Source organism: Ricinus communis, chromosome 9 (genome assembly GCF_019578655.1).
Source record: "Ricinus communis isolate WT05 ecotype wild-type chromosome 9, ASM1957865v1, whole genome shotgun sequence".
NCBI classification, from domain to species: Eukaryota; Viridiplantae; Streptophyta; class Magnoliopsida; order Malpighiales; family Euphorbiaceae; genus Ricinus; species Ricinus communis.
The window spans coordinates 1,798,863-1,817,186 of record NC_063264.1 but is presented as its reverse complement, the minus strand read 5'-3'; the positions used below and the strand labels follow the sequence as shown (position 1 = coordinate 1,817,186).

The 18,324-nt window shown below is 35.3% G+C and overlaps 2 protein-coding genes across 2 annotated transcripts; one reads left to right on the top strand and one right to left on the bottom strand.

The window, feature by feature from the left end:
- Positions 1 to 108: 108 nt before the first annotated feature.
- LOC8278724 (probable histone-arginine methyltransferase 1.3) lies at positions 109 to 6,936 on the top strand. The gene is made up of 15 exons (XM_002516874.4): positions 109 to 606; positions 997 to 1,065; positions 1,352 to 1,451; positions 2,297 to 2,440; positions 2,631 to 2,734; positions 2,856 to 2,954; positions 3,049 to 3,118; positions 3,411 to 3,507; positions 4,181 to 4,235; positions 4,465 to 4,548; positions 4,657 to 4,734; positions 5,226 to 5,329; positions 5,448 to 5,620; positions 5,700 to 5,851; positions 6,589 to 6,936. Exons 1-15 carry the CDS (start codon positions 394 to 396, stop codon positions 6,670 to 6,672), a joined length of 1,626 nt encoding a protein of 541 aa, XP_002516920.1. The 5' UTR covers positions 109 to 393; the 3' UTR covers positions 6,673 to 6,936.
- A 284-nt stretch (positions 6,937 to 7,220) lies between these two features.
- On the bottom strand, positions 7,221 to 18,029 carry LOC8278725 (isoleucine--tRNA ligase, chloroplastic/mitochondrial). Its single transcript, XM_015717869.3, has 22 exons — positions 17,693 to 18,029; positions 17,340 to 17,541; positions 16,935 to 17,089; positions 16,717 to 16,818; positions 16,459 to 16,528; positions 16,012 to 16,124; positions 15,766 to 15,834; positions 15,353 to 15,460; positions 15,005 to 15,155; positions 14,082 to 14,310; positions 13,469 to 13,755; positions 13,203 to 13,339; positions 11,838 to 11,985; positions 11,445 to 11,576; positions 11,099 to 11,227; positions 10,676 to 10,803; positions 10,439 to 10,603; positions 10,142 to 10,267; positions 9,450 to 9,523; positions 9,003 to 9,252; positions 8,293 to 8,472; positions 7,221 to 7,857 (listed from the first exon to the last, which is right to left on the bottom strand). The coding sequence occupies exons 1-22, from the start codon at positions 17,771 to 17,773 to the stop codon at positions 7,615 to 7,617; spliced, it is 3,279 nt and encodes a 1,092-aa protein (XP_015573355.1). The 5' UTR covers positions 17,774 to 18,029; the 3' UTR covers positions 7,221 to 7,614.
- Between the last annotated feature and the right edge of the window lie 295 nt (positions 18,030 to 18,324).

Genomic DNA, 18,324 nt, shown 5'->3' with positions numbered 1-18,324 from the left:
CGAAATTTTGATAGAATTATTAATACTTTCTTAGGATTAAGCAATTTTAATGAGCTAGTCTAATATTTTTCGACAAAATTTCTGAGCTATAATATTAATAATAAGACTCCATTTAGAAAAAAGAAAAAAGAAAGCAGAAGGATTATTTAGCAGAAACACCTGGAGCATAAAAGGTGCCAAAGTTAAACGTCCTTTCATGCTCTCTGCTTGGCGGCCATAGGCGCTCCCTCTTTCAATACCTTCCCGCTTTTTGTAAAACCCTAATTTCATCGACTCCTTATTTATCTCTCACTCTCCCACTCTCTTTCTCTCGCTGTTTACTATAAATCTTAGCGATTGAAGTTAGAAGAGATTGTTCCAAAAACAAGAAAAAAAGCTAGGGGGGAGGCAATAATGGAGGTTGCAGTGGGGCAAAAACAGAACAAACAACAGCAGCAACAACAGTGTGCTTTGGCATCGATAACTGAGCTATCTTCTTCTTCTTCTTCTTGTTTAGCTCCAGTGATTGCTAGGTTTAGCGTTAATAACGGAGTCTTGGAGCTTCGATTTTTTAAAGAGTCGGACTCTCCTACTGACTTTGTTAATGTCGATCTTAGTGTTGCTCAGGTTAGTCGGTAAATGTGCTTGATAAATGTTGTTCACTAAGCTTTGTGAATGAAAAATGTTCTTTTTTTTTTTTAAAGATCTTAGATTATTGTTTAATCACTAAACAATACTTCACATTGCTGTTTATTTGTTTGATTTCGAGGCGGAGTGTAGGCATTTCTCAAAGAGAAAGAATAATACCAAAATGTTTCTATTTTCTTCTTTGCCATAATAACATGAAATAATTCTTTTCATGATCCCAAATTTTTGTGCTGTTTCACTTTCTCAAAATCGTCTTCTTTCTTAGCTATTACTTGGTAGTTGTAAATGTTGGTAAATGATGATTTAGGTATGAAGTTATTGATAAGTGGTTGTTAACGACTGTAACTTTCTTTTTGAAACGTTGTTCAGTTATTCAAGCTAGGACCGAAGCAATCAGTATGCATATCTGAAAGTTTAGGATCTGAAACTGGTAACGAGGTATGCAATCTATTCTAAGTTGTTTACTTGCCTTTTCTTCCTTTTAATATGTAGTTAAGGTCTGCGGTGCAATTTTTTTAGGAATTATTTTCGATTCCAGTTGTATTTTATTGGTTGACAATGTTGGGCTTGGGCACCAGGAAATTGTCTATCATACCAATATCTCCTCGCCAGAAGTTACATTTTTATGAATATGGGTTAGACTTTAGCACTTCAGGCACAATAAGGCTATATACTTGTTAGTGTTGCCAGATATTCATGTCTTAACAGTATCACTCTTTACCAGACTTATTCAAGAGGAATCAGTCTCCAATTTAGAAATGAGGAGGAGAGCAGGACCTTCCATTGTGCATTTGACCAATGGAAGAAGGAAGTCATTGTTCAAGGTGCTGCTATGGAAATTTTATCTTAGTTTATTGCAGATAACTCTTTAATATGAAATGTCATGTAATATAAGACACTAGAAATATTCTTATATCATATCTTTTGTGTGTGTGTGTGTGTGTGTATTTTTTTTTTTTTCTCTCTTTGAGTCTTTTCTTTGAAGCTCGCATTAATGTGCATTTCTCAATAGCTGCAGTTGTAAACCTGAGACACAATTAAACTTTTCACATCATAGACAAGCATGCATTTTCATTCAAAACTCCACTTGCATGTACATTTATATATCTTAATGCGGTAGAATCAAGTGGTCTCTAGTTTTATAAAGTCTGGCAAGGTGGATTATTCTTCAGAAAAAATTGTATGTTTAAATGGACAAAATAAACTATCATGGTTTGTATCTAAATATCATTTATGCTTTCTGTCTTATTTTGTTCTCCTTTAAGCAATGCAGCACTTTAGAAGAATCCTCCTCTCTGTAGTCAAAGTCTGAGTTTTAGTGCTGCTAAATGCCAGAATAGTGTTCTTAGAGCTGATTAATAGAATAACTTTTATTTTTATTCTTCTGAACTTTTAGGCTGGGATCGCACCAACCTCATTTTTGATAAATCGATTTTCCGTTTGATGCAATTAACCATGAAGCAACTTTCATGGTTTTTGCACAGGGTAGATGTAGGAGCTCATCCTCAAATTATTGTTAATCTCTTAGACTGAATGTTAAAGTTGTCAACATATATGCTGTCCAATCCATATGTTTATGTTCATTTAGCTTCTCCAGACAGTTGCATTTACATGTATCTATGCATTGATCCTTTCATTTTCTCCTAACTTTTTGTTATTTCTTTTCCAGAAATAAGCTTGTCAAATGGAGCAGTTACAGATTCTAAAAGCAAGTTTGATAATAAAATAGAGGCATCATCTGCTAAAATGTATTTTCATTACTATGGACAACTTCTACATCAGCAAAATATGCTACAGGATTATGTGAGAACAGGTTAATTCTCTGACTATACTTTTTCATTTTCAATTTAATTTTAGTTTGTTGTTGAGAAGCTCGTGGAGACACTGTATCTATCATTAGTTCACTGCATATGCTCAACATGTCTGCACAAATATGTCTATATTGGATATCTAATATGAGTCACAAGGTGAGTATGACTATTATGCTACTTTGTCTGTTTTAGGAACCTATTATGCTGCTGTCATTGAGAACCGCTCAGATTTTTTTGGCCGCGTTGTTGTTGATGTTGGTGCTGGCAGTGGTATCTTATCTTTATTTGCTGCTCAGGTATAGTCAGTCTCTTAACTAATTATATTTTATGTTGCATCCTGTTCGTTTATGCGTGGATGTTCATGTAGGCTGATCTTGTATCCCTCTCTCTCTCTCCCCTTTTCTTTCTTTTCTTTAGGCTGGTGCAAAGCATGTTTATGCTGTGGAAGCATCTGAAATGGCAGAATATGCCCGTAAACTAATTGCTGGGAACCCGTCACTGGGAGAAAGGATAACGGCAAGTTTCCGTGATGTCATATTATCTTTCATTTTCAAATGGATTCATCGTTCTTCTCTCATTTATTCGGGGATGCTATGTCTTTTCAATGTAGGTAATAAAGGGAAAAGTTGAGGAAGTAGAATTGCCAGAGAAAGCAGATATATTGATCTCCGAACCAATGGGTAAATTTAAGCTTCATCTTTGTGGTTATAATTTTAGCTATATCGACAGTTTCTCATTGATCTTCAACATATATGTTCTTAAGCTTCATTCATGAATAGTCTACTATTATTCTTTTCCATAATTTTTATGTCTTAATGCTCTCCTCCTGGGATCAGAGGTGAGTTTTGTCAAACAATGATGAGCACATTTTGGACATGGTGAAATTAGCATAAACTGTTCTGAACTTTAGCATAGTGCATGTTAGAGCAAGCTTCATATTTTTCCTTAATTCTTTCTGGATATAAAATGCAGGCACCTTACTAATCAATGAAAGAATGCTGGAGTCCTATGTAATTGCAAGAGACAGGTTTCTTGTCCCTAATGGAAAAATGTTCCCTACAGTTGGAAGGTAAGTGTTTTCTTCAAATTCCTGATCTTTGACTTCCTCCTTCTTGGATCTTGGTGTATTTATCCATGATTACATAAGATTTCTGTTTGACTGGTGGTTGCAATCTTGCCCCAAAATTTCTGACTGAACTACTATTACGATTATGATATATTTTCTTTTGGGTCTGATTATCCTGTGTGCAGTTTGTGTGTATATTTATAGGTATCATGTATCTTGTGGATATGCTTGACCTTTGTATCCCGTTTCATGATTGATGTGTTAATCTCGTGTCTTCATGGTACCTTATGTAAAGTGATGACACTAACTAGAGGATCCATATTTATTGGTATTAACTCTTCATGGTTTTATTCTATTATCCTGCAGAGGTCTTAGATCAATTAGGTTTTTCCACAGAAAAAATATTTCAAGTTTCTTGTAGGTACTCAGGCTAACTAAATGGAAAATGTTATGTTCTGCATTGTTATGATTTGCTTCATACTCTATAAACTATGAAATATGAATCTCACCTCAACTAAGCTTTGATCCATTCTAGTTAATGGTCCTATGGTGGGCCTATCTACGATTAAGGTTTTTAAGCATGTGCAATTTCTTGTGCTTCTATATTTGTGCATCCAAATTATTTACAAGTATGTTACTTTAGATACTATTGAATTGAAATTGCTTGTTCTTGCAGAATACATATGGCACCTTTTAGCGATGAATATTTATTTGTTGAAATTGCTAATAAGGTATGTATGTGAAATGGTTATGAAGTTTTTCTGGATCAATTTATTGTTGTACCCTGTACGCCTCATTGAAGGTGCACCACGAAGGTCCAATGACTGATTAATGACACTTCTTATTTCTGTATGCATGAAATTGCAACGTGATACATTTGTGACGTTGGTATCACGGCTTATCTTAATTAGATTTTTCAATTAACTAATAGTGTTTTACTTGTACATTGTTTTTATGCAGGCTCTCTTTTGGCAGCAGCAGAACTATTATGGAGTTGATCTAACACCTTTATATGGGTCAGCATTCCAAGGATACTTTTCTCAGGTATATTCTACTTTCATATTTCTAACTTTGATAATGTTTGTTTTACTCATGAGTTTTGCTTTCTATTACCTCCTGATCCTCATGGGCCCCATTGTACTTTCGATGCAGCCTGTTGTAGATGCTTTTGATCCAAGATTATTGGTCGCTCCTGCAATGCTTCATGTGCTAGACTTTACTGAAATAAAGGTATAGATTTTCCATGTAGACCTATTTTTGGGCTTCTTATGTGTTGGGCATGTCTTATGTTTTGCCCATTAATGAGGAAAACCATGTCTTTGGTTCTGTGCTCTTTTGTTTTTTTCTTTTGTCCTGAAATGTTCCTTCAGAAGAACCTTATGTTACGAAATTGTCTCATGTGCATAATATACTGTTATTCTTATATGTATAGGATACTGTTGAATATACTATTGGGGTGCTGGTTCTATGTCTTTTAATTGAATTTTAGTTGAATTTTTTTTCCAAGCAGGTTTAGAACACTGGAATGCATTTTTAGGAGATAAAACATGCCATGTTATATTGTTATCTTTGTTTTTATCTTGGTCCTGGATGGAGTAATTGAAGACTTGAAGCTTCATTATTACTGCAATGTTATACATCTAAACTCTTTTCTTTATGACTAAATGATTGCCTCTGGTTTTTCTTGGTTTAACATACCATAACTTAATATCATTTTGCAGGAAGAGGAGTTATATGAAATTGATATTCCATTAAAATTCATAGCTTCTGTTGGGACCAGAGTGCATGGGTTGGCTTGTTGGTTCGATGTGTTGTTCAATGGAAGGTATTCATTTATATTGATTTGCAGTGTTCTACTCTTTTGGCATACGCAGGGCTGCATTTTACATTTTCATTACCTAGTGTATTTATTGGCTTCTATTCTGAACTGTCTTGGTTGACAGTACTGTACAGAGGTGGCTTACTACTGCCCCTGGTGCTCCTACAACACATTGGTACCAATTACGCTGTGTGCTCTCTCAGCCAATCTATGTTATGGCAGGACAAGAAATTACTGGTCGGCTCCGTATGGTTGCCCACAATGCTCAGAGCTATACTATATATTTGACACTGTCAGGTTGTTTTTTCTCCATAGTCTTGCTTTTTTATTGCTGATTTCTTCCAATTTCTTACAATTTACTGCTTAACATAAATAGCTAAAATGTGGGGCCCTGGTGCTGAACAAGGAGGAATACTTCAGACATCATCATGCAAACTCGATTTGAAAGAACCATATTATAGAATGTCTCAACCACAAACCTATGCGATGGCACAAGATCAGCAACCACACCAACTGATACATGCACAGGTAATTGCTCATCCTTCCATCAGGTCTTATCCGCATGATTAATATAATTAATCACAAATATTTAAAATTCACTTTCCATATCTGCCTAGGTCTGTCTTTGTAGGTGAACAGTTTGACATTAATGCTAGAACATACCCTTGAGAATGTAATTAAGGTTTGGCTGGTTTTATGGTAAAAGATTGCCTTACAATTGCCTCCTGTTGGGGATGCACATATTGGGAAGAGGGCCATCTTTTGAAGTTGAGGGACATACTAAGCCTTCTGTTTCCTTAGAAAAAGAATGTGGCTGGGAACATAGATTGTGGTTAGCCATTATATTATTGTGTTGATTTCTATGTAACTGTTTGAAGCTCATGTTGCATGCATCTGCATCATATTGGGCACGTATTTGAATGCGTTAGAACAGTATGGTGGTATCAATTAGTAATTGGACCTAATAGTATCTCATCTTCTGTTACTATGTAATTATTTAGGAGATGGGGAGGTAAATTAGTTCATACAATTGTCTGCTGTTATTCACAAGTTCTGAATGTCTCAAGGTTAACTAAAACGTTAGAATGTGTTGTATAATCTGCCTGTTTATTTTGAGTGAACTTTTCTGGTCTCCCTCATAGTCATTCGACTTGCAGGAGGTGCGTCATCATTATCATGTCTAGTTCTCAGTCACTCTTAATGTTATATTGTTACAGTAGAGCTCATTATCTTCGTTGTTTTTTTTGTTTTTGAAAAAAATTCAGGATATACAAATTCAATCAGACGATTTAGAGGAACCCGAGTTGATACAGCCACCATCTCAAATTTTGGATGCTCAGCTCCAATAAGTTTGTGGTGAAGTTTTAGGATCACGGCATTTCTTAATATGGCATGTTTGACATGTAAACTTTTTGCTGCTGCCCAGCAAAGGGGTCGGCATTCTCAACTTATTCTACCATGCCTGGTTCATCTTCCTTGTAAAAATTAGATAAAAAAGAAAAAGTTTGATTCAACTAGTTTTGTTTTTGTATGATTGATTGCATAGTTGATCCTCTCTGCAATTTCATTATGCTTAAGCCATTTATTTTAATGAAATTCATTTTAGTCCCAAATCACATATTTGATAATTCTTGTTTGGTGCAAGATAGAATTGAGTATTAAAAAAGTTATTGTAACAGAACTAATGGCGAAGCTTACAACTAGAGATCTGAGAATCATTTACCTGTGCTTGTTGGAGAGGCAACTTCAGGTTTGGTGAAAAGAATTATACAAGGCACCCCGACTTTTTTACTCGAGTCCGGCACATAGGCTATCAGTGCCATATTGGTCAGGATTGGCACCAAGACTCGTACAAGAGTTTGTTTGGTCCGCCTATCAGTATTGGAATATAGCGACGGAAATGAAAAGTTGAAAGGATTTAATTACGCTCCTAGTCATCCAAGTAAATTTGCAACATAAATGTCTGAAATTTTCTGACGATTTCAAAATGAATGTTATACTTCATAATGCCCAGCAACTTCCAATAATAGTGTATCATTTTCTCTGTAATCTATCATTCTTCCCACTGTCCGGTGATGATGTTGGACTTGCTCCTTCCCTCAATAAAATCTACAATTAGCTTTCCACCTTGATTGCCAAAATCGTGATTTCAGATGTGAATGTTCAAAAAATAAAGCAGCACACTGTAGCAACTGCACTTTGTTGATTTGCTAGCAACTGCACTTTGTTGATTTGCTAGCAACTGTACTTGTATGGTTTAGCCTCTCTCATTATCTTTCAATTCTCAAGTCTTAACTAATTGCTGCAACTGCAGGTTCTGGTTGCATGGCAACTATTCTGTAACACCGGCCACAAAGTGTTGGGTGTTCCACGAAGGATCCAACATCCGCTGTGTAATTCCAGCATCTCTCACATTTCATTCCCTCTGCTCGTGACACCCCAATCCAAACTCTATTGCCTCCTTCAATGAGAAACTCTCCAGCGTGTGGTATAGTCTCAATCAGCTTCTCATTCAAAAGTTCAATAACTTCCACCTGCAGATTGCCATTTAATTGAATAATCAAAGGGAAGACTCAGATAAATATTTTATGTTCAGAAGACAGGATAAGAATCCTGCAACAATTTTGACAAATACAAGCATAATGACTCAACAGAAACCATAAACAGTACATAATTATGACACACGAAACTTCAGGTGTTGAGGGTTATGTCAAGTCCTAGGTTCCATTCTTAGCTATGCAAAATATAGGATCATGGAGTAAGAGGAGAAAAGGCAGGGAAACAAAGAAGCCTGCTCCATCCAGTCACTCATTGAACAAATGAGGACAGCATATATTGGAAAGTAAATCATAAAAGTTTGCCTGTGATGTGAATTGAACTCATTGTTTTGTGGTTGTTGCATCTGATTTGGAATTCTTTTAAAACACTTGTGTCCAAGTTCATTTCAAACGAGAACAAAAAAAGTATACCTGAGATGTGATGAATATGCGATGTAGTGGATCTGCATCATTGCTTGCTGCACAAATCTCATGGAATTTTGAAGCCAATCTGGCATCAGATGCATACAGATATACCTTAGCTTCTAAACTAGAACCAATTAACTTCCCCATACGAGCAGCTTCCAGAACTTTATTCACCTCAGTTCTCAGCTGTTCAAATGCACTCAATTAGAAGCAAGTAAACAGTGTTGAAAATGATAGCATCAAGGATATCAAACTGTTAAATCAAAAGAGCTTGTTACTATTAAAAAGATGTACAATAAACTACCACTGGAGTTATATGTGAGAGGCAAATGCTAGGCGTATGTTAAACGTCAAAAGTATGGAGAAAACTTTACAAGTGCAAGAATATTCTGTTGAAAGTCTGATTAAAACATCTCCATTATTTCTTTCTCTATGACATACTTGAATTTGGAAAGTAGATGGAAAATGATGAGATCCGACATTAAAGTTAAAATAATATTTTCATTATCAGTCTACAGAAATTGAATTCTTTCCAGAGCTCAAGACTCCAGGTTTGTTGAGCAAACCTTATGCAAATGATGTGCAATAGCAGACATAGATTTAACTTTTGGTATATTTTATAACAAATGTGATGACTTGAAGTATTGAAATGAAATAAATACACATATTGGGACCAGAAAACATAGTTTCCCAGGATTTAGCAAAAAGGCTATTACCTCGAGAATCTTTCCCCAGAAATCAATTTCTTCGATAGGAAAAGAAAGCCATTTTTCATTCGAAGCAGGCCATTTTGATTCAAAAACAAACTTGGCAACAGAACCATCCTCAAGCACATGCGGAAAAGGAAGATTCTGCCAAACATCCTCAGCCAGATGAGGCAATATTGGAGCAACAACCTTTACAATAGAAAGGAGGTGCGCAGCAAGAACTGTTTGACAGCTTTTTCTTGTAAACGTTGTTGTACCCCTGAAAATTAAGTTAGAAAAGTCTAAATGCTTTACTAAATTGACCTAGATTTGCAGCACATGCACTTGCAAACATATGTGGAAAGATGCAAGTGCTCAAAGGAAAAGCTCATTTCATACAATTGAATATACGAAAAAAAAAGAAGGAAATTGAGAACATCGGTTAAGAATATATAGAAACTGAAGAAGGATAGTTACCCAACATAGAGTCGATCTTTAGCAACATCAAAATAGAAATTTGATAGGTCAACAATAACAAACCGTTGTATGATCTGAAACACAAATACTTATCCAAGTAAGATACTATATCTAGGCAGACAACATTGTTCATGACTTAAAGTAGGGCTACTAACAATGAATAACAGAGCAAAGGAGACTATAATGGATTCCTAGGCACCTTATCCCACAAACTAGAACCCTGTAAACCATAAATGCACAGACTTAAACTTAGACATCTTTTACATATTTTACATTCTTCAAGAACTCGAGCTCAAGCAGAAACTTAGTCAGAAATACTGGATATAAGTTCCAATCCTATGTTTCCAGACATTTGAAATCTATATTAACACTGAAGATTGCCTTTTCTTAACTTGTTAAATCTCCCACCAATTTCATCTTCAGCTTACCTCCTTTTCTCACATCACTAAAGCATGTAGAAGACTCAACATTCTTCTTTCACTCTCCTTTTTTTACAAGTATAAGCAAGCAGTTTGGTCAATGCTTCAACAAGTCATACAGAGCATATCCAGTTGTTCTGTTTGTTATATACATCTTTAGGTTGTTCATTGCCAGCTAGAACATGTTAAATATCTACTGTAACTACCTTCTCGGACATGCAATAGAAGTAGCAAGTAACATTTTAATCCCATAAAATTGAGTAAAAATATTACCTGGAATATTTTGAAAAATTGATAGTTTTCATAGCTCTCTCTTATATTCTTTACAACATTTTCCAGCTGATACAATGCATGCTTATCAATCATGGGGAGATCATCATATGAGACTGCATCATCAGCCTGCCAGTAGCACGACAATCATTTTAAGAGGAATATATGGGGTTAATTATTCATCAAAAGAATATTGTAATCAAATGAAAACTAGCCTTAGTCATGTCAAAAAGTTTTCTGCTAGATTCCAGAACTATACTGAAACTCAGTGGCTTCAACCATGACAAAAGCTCAACTTACTTTCCAATCATGAAGATTTCCCAAGAGATATCTCAATGTTCCTCGAAGCTTCCTATAGATGTCAGACATTTGCCGAAGGATTTGAGGACCAATCATGACATCACCAGTATAATCCACACTAGAAACCCAGAGTCGTAGGACATCAGCCCCATACGCTGGTGCTCCCTGTGAACAGCAGATGCATTAATACAATATAGAATAACATTCACAAAAAAAAAAATGTTCAGTGTCACTAACCCCTGCACTTTTTCCTCCTTCAATTACAGTGCGGGGATCTACAACATTACCCAAAGATTTGCTCATCTTAAAACCCTTCTCATCCAACACAAATCCATGGGTTATGACACTGGAATATGGGGCCTTTCCTGTAGGAGAATAAAAGAATTATATAGCATCTTATCAAATGGTAAACACGACTATTTATTTGAAAAGAATTCAAATATTATAATATTGACATCAAACACAAACATTTCTGATTTATCATTGCTGCATGAGAATTAAGGCTAAGAAACAACCCAAATAATTGAATAAAGAGCATAAGACATTTTACTCAACAATTCCCAAGATGGGGAACCATCTTTCAAAATAAAAAATGCTTTGTGATTACAATTTGCATATTTTGATTTACATGGTTAAAGATTAAAATCATATGCTCAGTACCTTTTGTTGCTATACTTGTTAATAAAGAGCTTTGAAACCACCCGCGATGTTGATCTGAACCTTCAAGATACAGATCTGCAGGATAATTAAGGCCGCTCCTTCTTCCCAATACAGCAGCCCATGAAGAACCTAAAGTAGCATTTAAGCAATTGAGATTCTCACTACAGAACTAAGCCAAAAAAAAAAGGAACAGAATGTTTTAAACAGCAACTATGGAAGACTACCCCTCAAGCAGGTATTTAAATGCATGAGAAAATGGAACATGTGATACTATGGCAAATAGAAAAACTAAATAAAGTTCACAAAAATAAAAGGTTCAGAAAAATTGTTTAATATTTCATAATACCTGAATCAAACCAGACATCCATTGTATCTGTGCCTCTTTCATATTCTGATGCTCTGTCACGATATGTGTCTGGTAGTAGGTTCTCCACTGTCATGTACCACCATGCATCACTACCCTTTTGGGCTACTATAGCTGCAGAATGATGACACTAATTAAAATTGCATATTGGAATATGAAATGTAATAACTAAAACACATCAGAAATAATTGCTAAATACTAAAAACTGCATTGAACTGATGAAAGTGGAATTCTAAATGGAAGAAAACAAAAATAAGACTTGTAATTCAAAAAGGAAATATCATTTGAAAACAAAATATTCTTAGCATTCTTTTATTCTGCCTGTTTATAGAACTGAATAAAGAAAGTGAGAAAGGCTTTTTCAAGAAGGCTTACACTTGATATGATCAATAGTCTCTGCATTCATAAGGGGTTCCCTTGATTGCACGTGATAAAAGACTGGAATAGGGACACCCCACGTCCTTTGCCTTGATATGCACCAGTCTGACCGACTTGAGGTCATTGTAGAAATTCTTTTTTCCGCCTGAAGAATGGGCCATTTAAACAAGAAATCATCAATAACATACGTGATATTTTAAAAGACAAATAAAAGATACAAGAAAGCAAACATGGCAACTCAAATTCATGATAAACAACTTCTGAAGTTTTCATTAATCTCTCCTAGCAGCTTCTGTATTTTAACAGAACAAAAGTGACTTACATGCTAGTTAGTAAACACAGTTTAAACTACTAAATTTACATACACAGAAACTAAATGTTTACCTGTCAAAAGAACTCAAACTTGCAAAGTTTAAATATTCAATGCAAACTTTATTATACAAAAGACAAAGAATTACCCACATGCTGAATCCAAAATTAGACCATTTTTGGAGAACTACCCGAGTAACATTATGATCCAACCAACACTATTTTGAAACATCTCCATTTAAGCACATATCTTAAATAGATGAGCTTAGTTAGAAAAACCCTCTCGGTTTCATTCCCGTCTTCCAAGTCTAATGTAACTGGAATGCCAACTTGTGCTGAACAGACTAATATGCTGAGACAGAAAAGCCAGTGTAAAGAGGGTATTTGTGCAGTAAGAAGATGACATCTGAGAATTTAGCTTTGTGGCTAAGTTGATGTAGCAACTGTAATGAAACCATGAGTTGCCATGAGATAGATTGTTTAAGAGAGAAAGGATTACAAATGAAGTTTTCACTGTGGATAGCAGCCAAGGCCTATCCCTCTTCCCGCAGAATCTTAGTTTGCAAGCTCTGATATTCACATAGCTATTTGCTGCCTAGAATCCTTTTAAAGAATACATGATGAAGTTTTCTTCAAAAACTACATTATATGACTTATATTACAACCACTTGAAAGAAGATGACAGACTAGAGGCATGAAAAGAACCTCAAGCGACACTACATCACTGCTACACTGGATGAGATTGTAACGCCATGGTCCCTAGAGAAGCAAAAGTTTTAAAAATGGGCAAGAGGATTTGCAATGTCATTAGCATTCCAATTAAAGAAGACCTCAAAAACATCAGAATATCAGTGAAATATTAGTAACTACCCAGCAGCACTAGAAGAAGACCATAACAAGATATTTTCACACAATTAACAAAAGGATGAAAAGGAAATCACATTATGAATAGGCACCTAATTGTAAGTTATTGAGAATACAATCTTCAAATAATCAAAACATATGACCAGACACAATAACCAGAGCACTTCCACTGCAAGTGAATAGAAATACCTGAGGTGGAATCCACTTTACATGGCCAATCGCATCCATAGCAGCTTGACGAAAACCTTCTACTGATGCAAACCATTGCTCAGTGGCTCTAAATATAGTAGGTTTCTTAGTTCGCCAATCATATGGATACTTGTGCTCTGCATAAGAGAAAAAAGAAGGGTCATATGCACTGGCATGGCTACCTTTCTCTCATCTGTAGCGGGTAGAGAACATGATTTACCAGAGCCAACAACACACTTCGTATAATTATAAAGGGTCCAACTTACCATATGATTCTTCCATGACAATGGACATTTGTTCATCCAGGTATTTCACTACAGCAACGTTACCCTCCCCAAGTACATCAAGCCCACTAAAAGGTGCAGCTTCTTCAGTGAATTTCCCACCATCATCAACAGGGGAAAGTACAGGCAGTCCATATTTCATGCCAGTTATATAATCCTCCTGACCATGACCAGGAGCAGTATGTACGAGTCCAGTTCCCGATTCTGTTGTAATATAATCTCCTCCAATGACAACTGGGCATTCTCTGTTATCTATTGGATGAATATACCTGAATTCAAAAAAGTTAAACTAAAAATCAGTTCATAAATCATAACATCAATAGATCAGCCAAAATTCACTATTTAATAGTTACTTGTTGAAATCATCTTCCTGTTGGAATTTACAAGGCACAGATGCCTTCTGCTGTAAATTTATTTTATGGTGACTTTGTTCACTTATTGCTTCAAGTCTTTCAACTCATGGATGATTGTGATGGACAAAGTTACACTTCACTAAAAATGAACTCTTTACAAAATTCCCTATGAATAAGAAAATTTATTGCATCCCATGAATTCTTTATAAAAGAAATTGAATCTATTCAATTTCATTTTTAACCTGCAGTTTTCAAGATCTGACCCAGACAGGGTTTTCTTGATCACAAGCTTAACAGACCACTTTGCTTCTAGTGTTGGCATCAGATCAGATGCTACTATAAGAAAAAGCTTCTTTTGCTCCCTCAGTACATTGCCAAACCGTCGTTTTTTATTTCCGGGGGATGTAGAAGCATCTTCCAAAGATTGCACTTCAACTACAGCATATTGAAGCTTGGAATTGACTGCGACAGCTGAGGACAGAAGAACCCGACAGATTAGAGAGAGAGAGAGAGATGAAAATTGTCACAAGGCAAACTCTTTTTTCGGGGAATACAATACTAAAAGAGAGGGGTTTTCCTGTGCATGGGAACCAATTTCTTCTGTCGATCAAGGTCCGGAACAAAATTAGGACTAATTAGGATTATATGAATGCAAAGGGAGCCAATGCCAGGGCAATAACGAAATTATGAAAATAGGATATGAAGGTGATGAAGGTCATAATCAGATTCTTGGAAAAGGTGGGTAAAAATGTTCTTATTTTCCTCAAAAACAGGGTAAGCTAATAATTTTCCCATTATTGTCCTAAAAAACAAGGTAAAATTCTGGATTTAGCTCCTCAACCCCGAACTAGTACAAGTGTTACAACTCCCGAACAAGATGGACAAAACTCCTATAATATGTTCAGCACCTCAAAAAGTACAAAAGACTGCAACATTAACAATACAAGTTGGTGTGAAATAAACCACTACATTGCATAAGTTCTAAACCAAATAGAATTTCAATCACAAGAGTGATCGACCATGAATACTACATGCTCAATGTAATGACATCTTAAATAATGTAAATATATATTGACAAAAGAGCATCAATTATAGATGCCAAATTTTGGCATGAGAAATGAAATAAGAAGTCCTGATATTACCAGTACAACAAATAAAGATTTACCAGCATTGGCTGGAACAGTCCAGGGAGTTGTGGTCCATATGGCCAAGAACAAATCTGGAAAGAATTCTTCTAACAACAGACGCGAAGTAGGAGGTGCACTTGCAACTCTAAATATGGCATATATGCTTTTTGAAACATGCCCCTCAGGATACTGCAAAGTACAGACTCCAATTAAGTAATGAAGTAAAACATGACTACCCAGGAGATCAAATACGTGAGCAAAATAAAACTGAAAAAGGCTACACAGTTCAATTACAAAATGCTTAAGTTTTAGTCTCACTATAACTTTACAATACAGCAGTACTCAGAAAGGATGTTGACAAAGAAATTGCAAGCCACTTAATTTACCTCCAATTCAGCCTCTGCAAGAGCCGTATGAGATGAAGGACTCCAGTGAACTGGCTTTCTGCCCCTATAGATATATCCTTGAAGGGCCATCTGGCCAAACACTTCAATCTATGAAAGAGTAGATGTAAGAATTTCTTAAAAAGTTAACCATAATAGTTCAATTGCCAAGAAAATCACATGTACATTGACAATGAAAGAGACAACAGTTCTCTATTTCTTTTACAAGTTCTGCAAGGCTCATGCCATCTAGAACTATCTAAGGCATAGATTTTCTGTCAAGTTCAAGCTATTAAATTCACAAAATTATACATATTACACAGGGAAAAAAAAAAGAGAAAGAGACATCAGCAGGTACCAAATTTTTTTTGAGAACCTTTATATACAATTATAATGCAGATAGGTGTACGCGCTACCTGGGCAGCTTCATAATCTGGATCCAGAGTTAGGTAAGGATTGTCCCAGTCTGCCCAAACTCCATATCGCTGCAAAGATTAAAAATATAACAAAAGATAGAAATAAATAACTAAAATTAACTTGTACTGATGTTAGTATAAGAGCTAAGAGATTTATAAAGAAGTTGTTAAAGATAACTTGGACTCTTGCTAATATGTGAACAAAATGCCAATCTGTTACCAAAAGAAAATTGAATGAGCAACAACCTTAAATGACGCCATCTGAGTTTTGACAGTTGCTTTGGCAAATTTGGCTGCCTTTGCTCGTAATTTTGATGGTGTCAGATCCTCTCTAGCGCCCTGATCCAATGATTGCAGAACTGTATAATTTATATGGATAGTCAATTTTTTTTTAAAAATCTTGCCCTTAATTTTGTTTAAGATTGCACATTATCTAGTATTGAAATTGGAAACCTTTGTTTTACCAAACAGAACTGACTTGGTAAAAGTAATGTAGAATCTGATTTTTGTCCTCACTTTAGGGAAATCAATGGATTGAGTTTATGAAGAGACAAGAAGCATTAACTAGAATAATCACATGCAATTTTACCCTTCAGCACCAATTCAATTTAATATGCTTTTGGTGATTTAGCCAATTGCGGCATGGCACTACATAACGCAAACATCTTAACCAGAAAAGAACTTTGTACTTGCCTTTCAATTCAATTGGCAGGCCATGACAATCCCAACCAGGCACAAAGTGGACTTTGTAATTTTGAAGAATCTGCCCCGAAACAAAAAAGAAAAGAAGATAAACATGCATAAATAGACTTTATTTAATCCTTTTCTTGTATTTGTTTCTTAGCAGTCAGCATGCCTTTTTCTTTCTGTCTGAATTTCCTTACCCTAGTAAATGCACATAAAAGAGCATATCAACATTTCACTAAATGTGTTAGGAAGGGAAACACACACCTTATAACGGTTAATCACATCCTTCAAAATCTTATTCATGGCATGGCCAATGTGTAGGTCACCATTAGCATATGGAGGACCATCATGAAGAATAAAATTTCCCTAAAGAAAGCAATTCAAATTAAGGTAAACTGATATACACATAAACAGATCACAAAAAAAAAAAAACAAAAAAGAAAAAGAAACAGAAGTTGCAAAAGTCAAAAGTAAAAACTCACCCCATCATTTTTATCGACAACTCTCTTAAAAACCTGATTATCATCCCATAACTTTTGCAGCTCAGGTTCTCTAGTCAAAGCATTAGCTCTCATACTAAATGTTGTCTTAGGCAAATCAACTGTGTGCTTGTACTTTCCTTCTTCTTGCTTTTCCCCTACATGATTTCAAAAAATAATCATCAAATGCCTTATTTGGAATGAATCATGTATAAGAATTCAATTCATATGACAGTTATGTTAATTGCTACATGATTTCATTTCTCTCAAAATGCCTCCGAACATGTTCATTTGACTTGAAAGAAACTGAATTCTAGCAACTAAGATTAGACTGCATTGTATAGACCTCCCAAGCATTATGGAAAAAGAAGTTATAGGCAAACTACTAGCACAGAATTTTATGCACACCATCAGATGATTTTTTAGCTGCCATTACAGGTCCTCGAGATCTTCGCTTTGAAGAAGTACCGAATTCGTCACTAGAGTATGTACAATAGCGATTTGTATTCAAGAAAGATAAAACTTTAGTAGAAGAGCTTCCTCTGTAGTAAAATACGTCTACTGCAGTAACATTTCTAAGAGATGGTGAACAACTTCTTCGCGTTAAGGCCTGAAAAAAAATGCAAGAAAATAGCTTTAATTAATGAAATTTGAACTCTGTTTCAATTCTCTCAGTGACGTTTTATCAAGCAGGTGGTGTGACAAGACAGAGTTAAACAAAAAATGAAGAACCAACAAATAGCTCATGTATAGTTATGCACCCTAGAGGAGGAAGAGTGAAACATGGCAATGGCAGTTGTGGCTTCGCCAGGACAGAAAGCCAAAGATTTAAAGAAAGACATCTGTTTGTTCGGCTCAATGGCTATGTCTTCGTTCTACTTCATATTGAACAAGTGCTCTCTGGTTTGGAGCTGGATATGAGAGAGAGTGAAAAATAAATAAAATTAAAACTGTGTGGATAAACTAAACAAGCCCAGCCTTTTATTTTAAGTTCTTATTACATTGCAGTAAGGCGACCTTGGCGTTCTCTTTTACTTTACTGGGAAAACTCCATTCTTAGACTACTATATGCAATTGTTGGTAAGTAAAAAAAGATTAATATATTTAATTACTAATAACAGAAGAAATTAACGAATTTCAATATTGCAATCGGATTTTCGTAAGAAAATTATTCTATCATTCCTTTTTCAAAGTTAAAAAATTCAAGGTAGAAGATTTTAATTGTGTTGGGTGTACATGTACTTTAAGCACAAAAATTATCTTTTTATTTCTTACTGTTCCTTTTAGTTAAGTTCATCGTATTGAAAACTTTTAATCAAATTTGTAGTAACATTGAGCAAAGATCATGAGTATTTCTTGGTGCTATTTAGAGGAATAGTAAACGCATACCACC

What these genes read in the sequence shown, in the direction of transcription:
- LOC8278725 (XM_015717869.3), bottom strand. Translation starts at nt 17,773, where the DNA reads ATGTCTTTCTTTAAATCTTTGGCTTTCTGTCCTGGCGAAGCCACAACT. An exon ending in TAAAGTGGATTCCACCTCAG is followed by an intron (nt 11,986 to 13,202) that starts GTATTTCTATTC and finishes CCCATTCTTCAG; the next exon opens with GCGGAAAAAAGAATTTCTAC. An exon ending in GGATGTCTGGTTTGATTCAG is followed by an intron (nt 11,228 to 11,444) that starts GTATTATGAAAT and finishes ATGCTACTTTAG; the next exon opens with GTTCTTCATGGGCTGCTGTA.
- LOC8278724 (XM_002516874.4), top strand. Translation starts at nt 394, where the DNA reads ATGGAGGTTGCAGTGGGGCAAAAACAGAACAAACAACAGCAGCAACAA. An exon ending in GAAGGAAGTCATTGTTCAAG is followed by an intron (nt 1,452 to 2,296) that starts GTGCTGCTATGG and finishes TTTCTTTTCCAG; the next exon opens with AAATAAGCTTGTCAAATGGA. An exon ending in ACCAACTGATACATGCACAG is followed by an intron (nt 5,852 to 6,588) that starts GTAATTGCTCAT and finishes AAAAAAATTCAG; the next exon opens with GATATACAAATTCAATCAGA.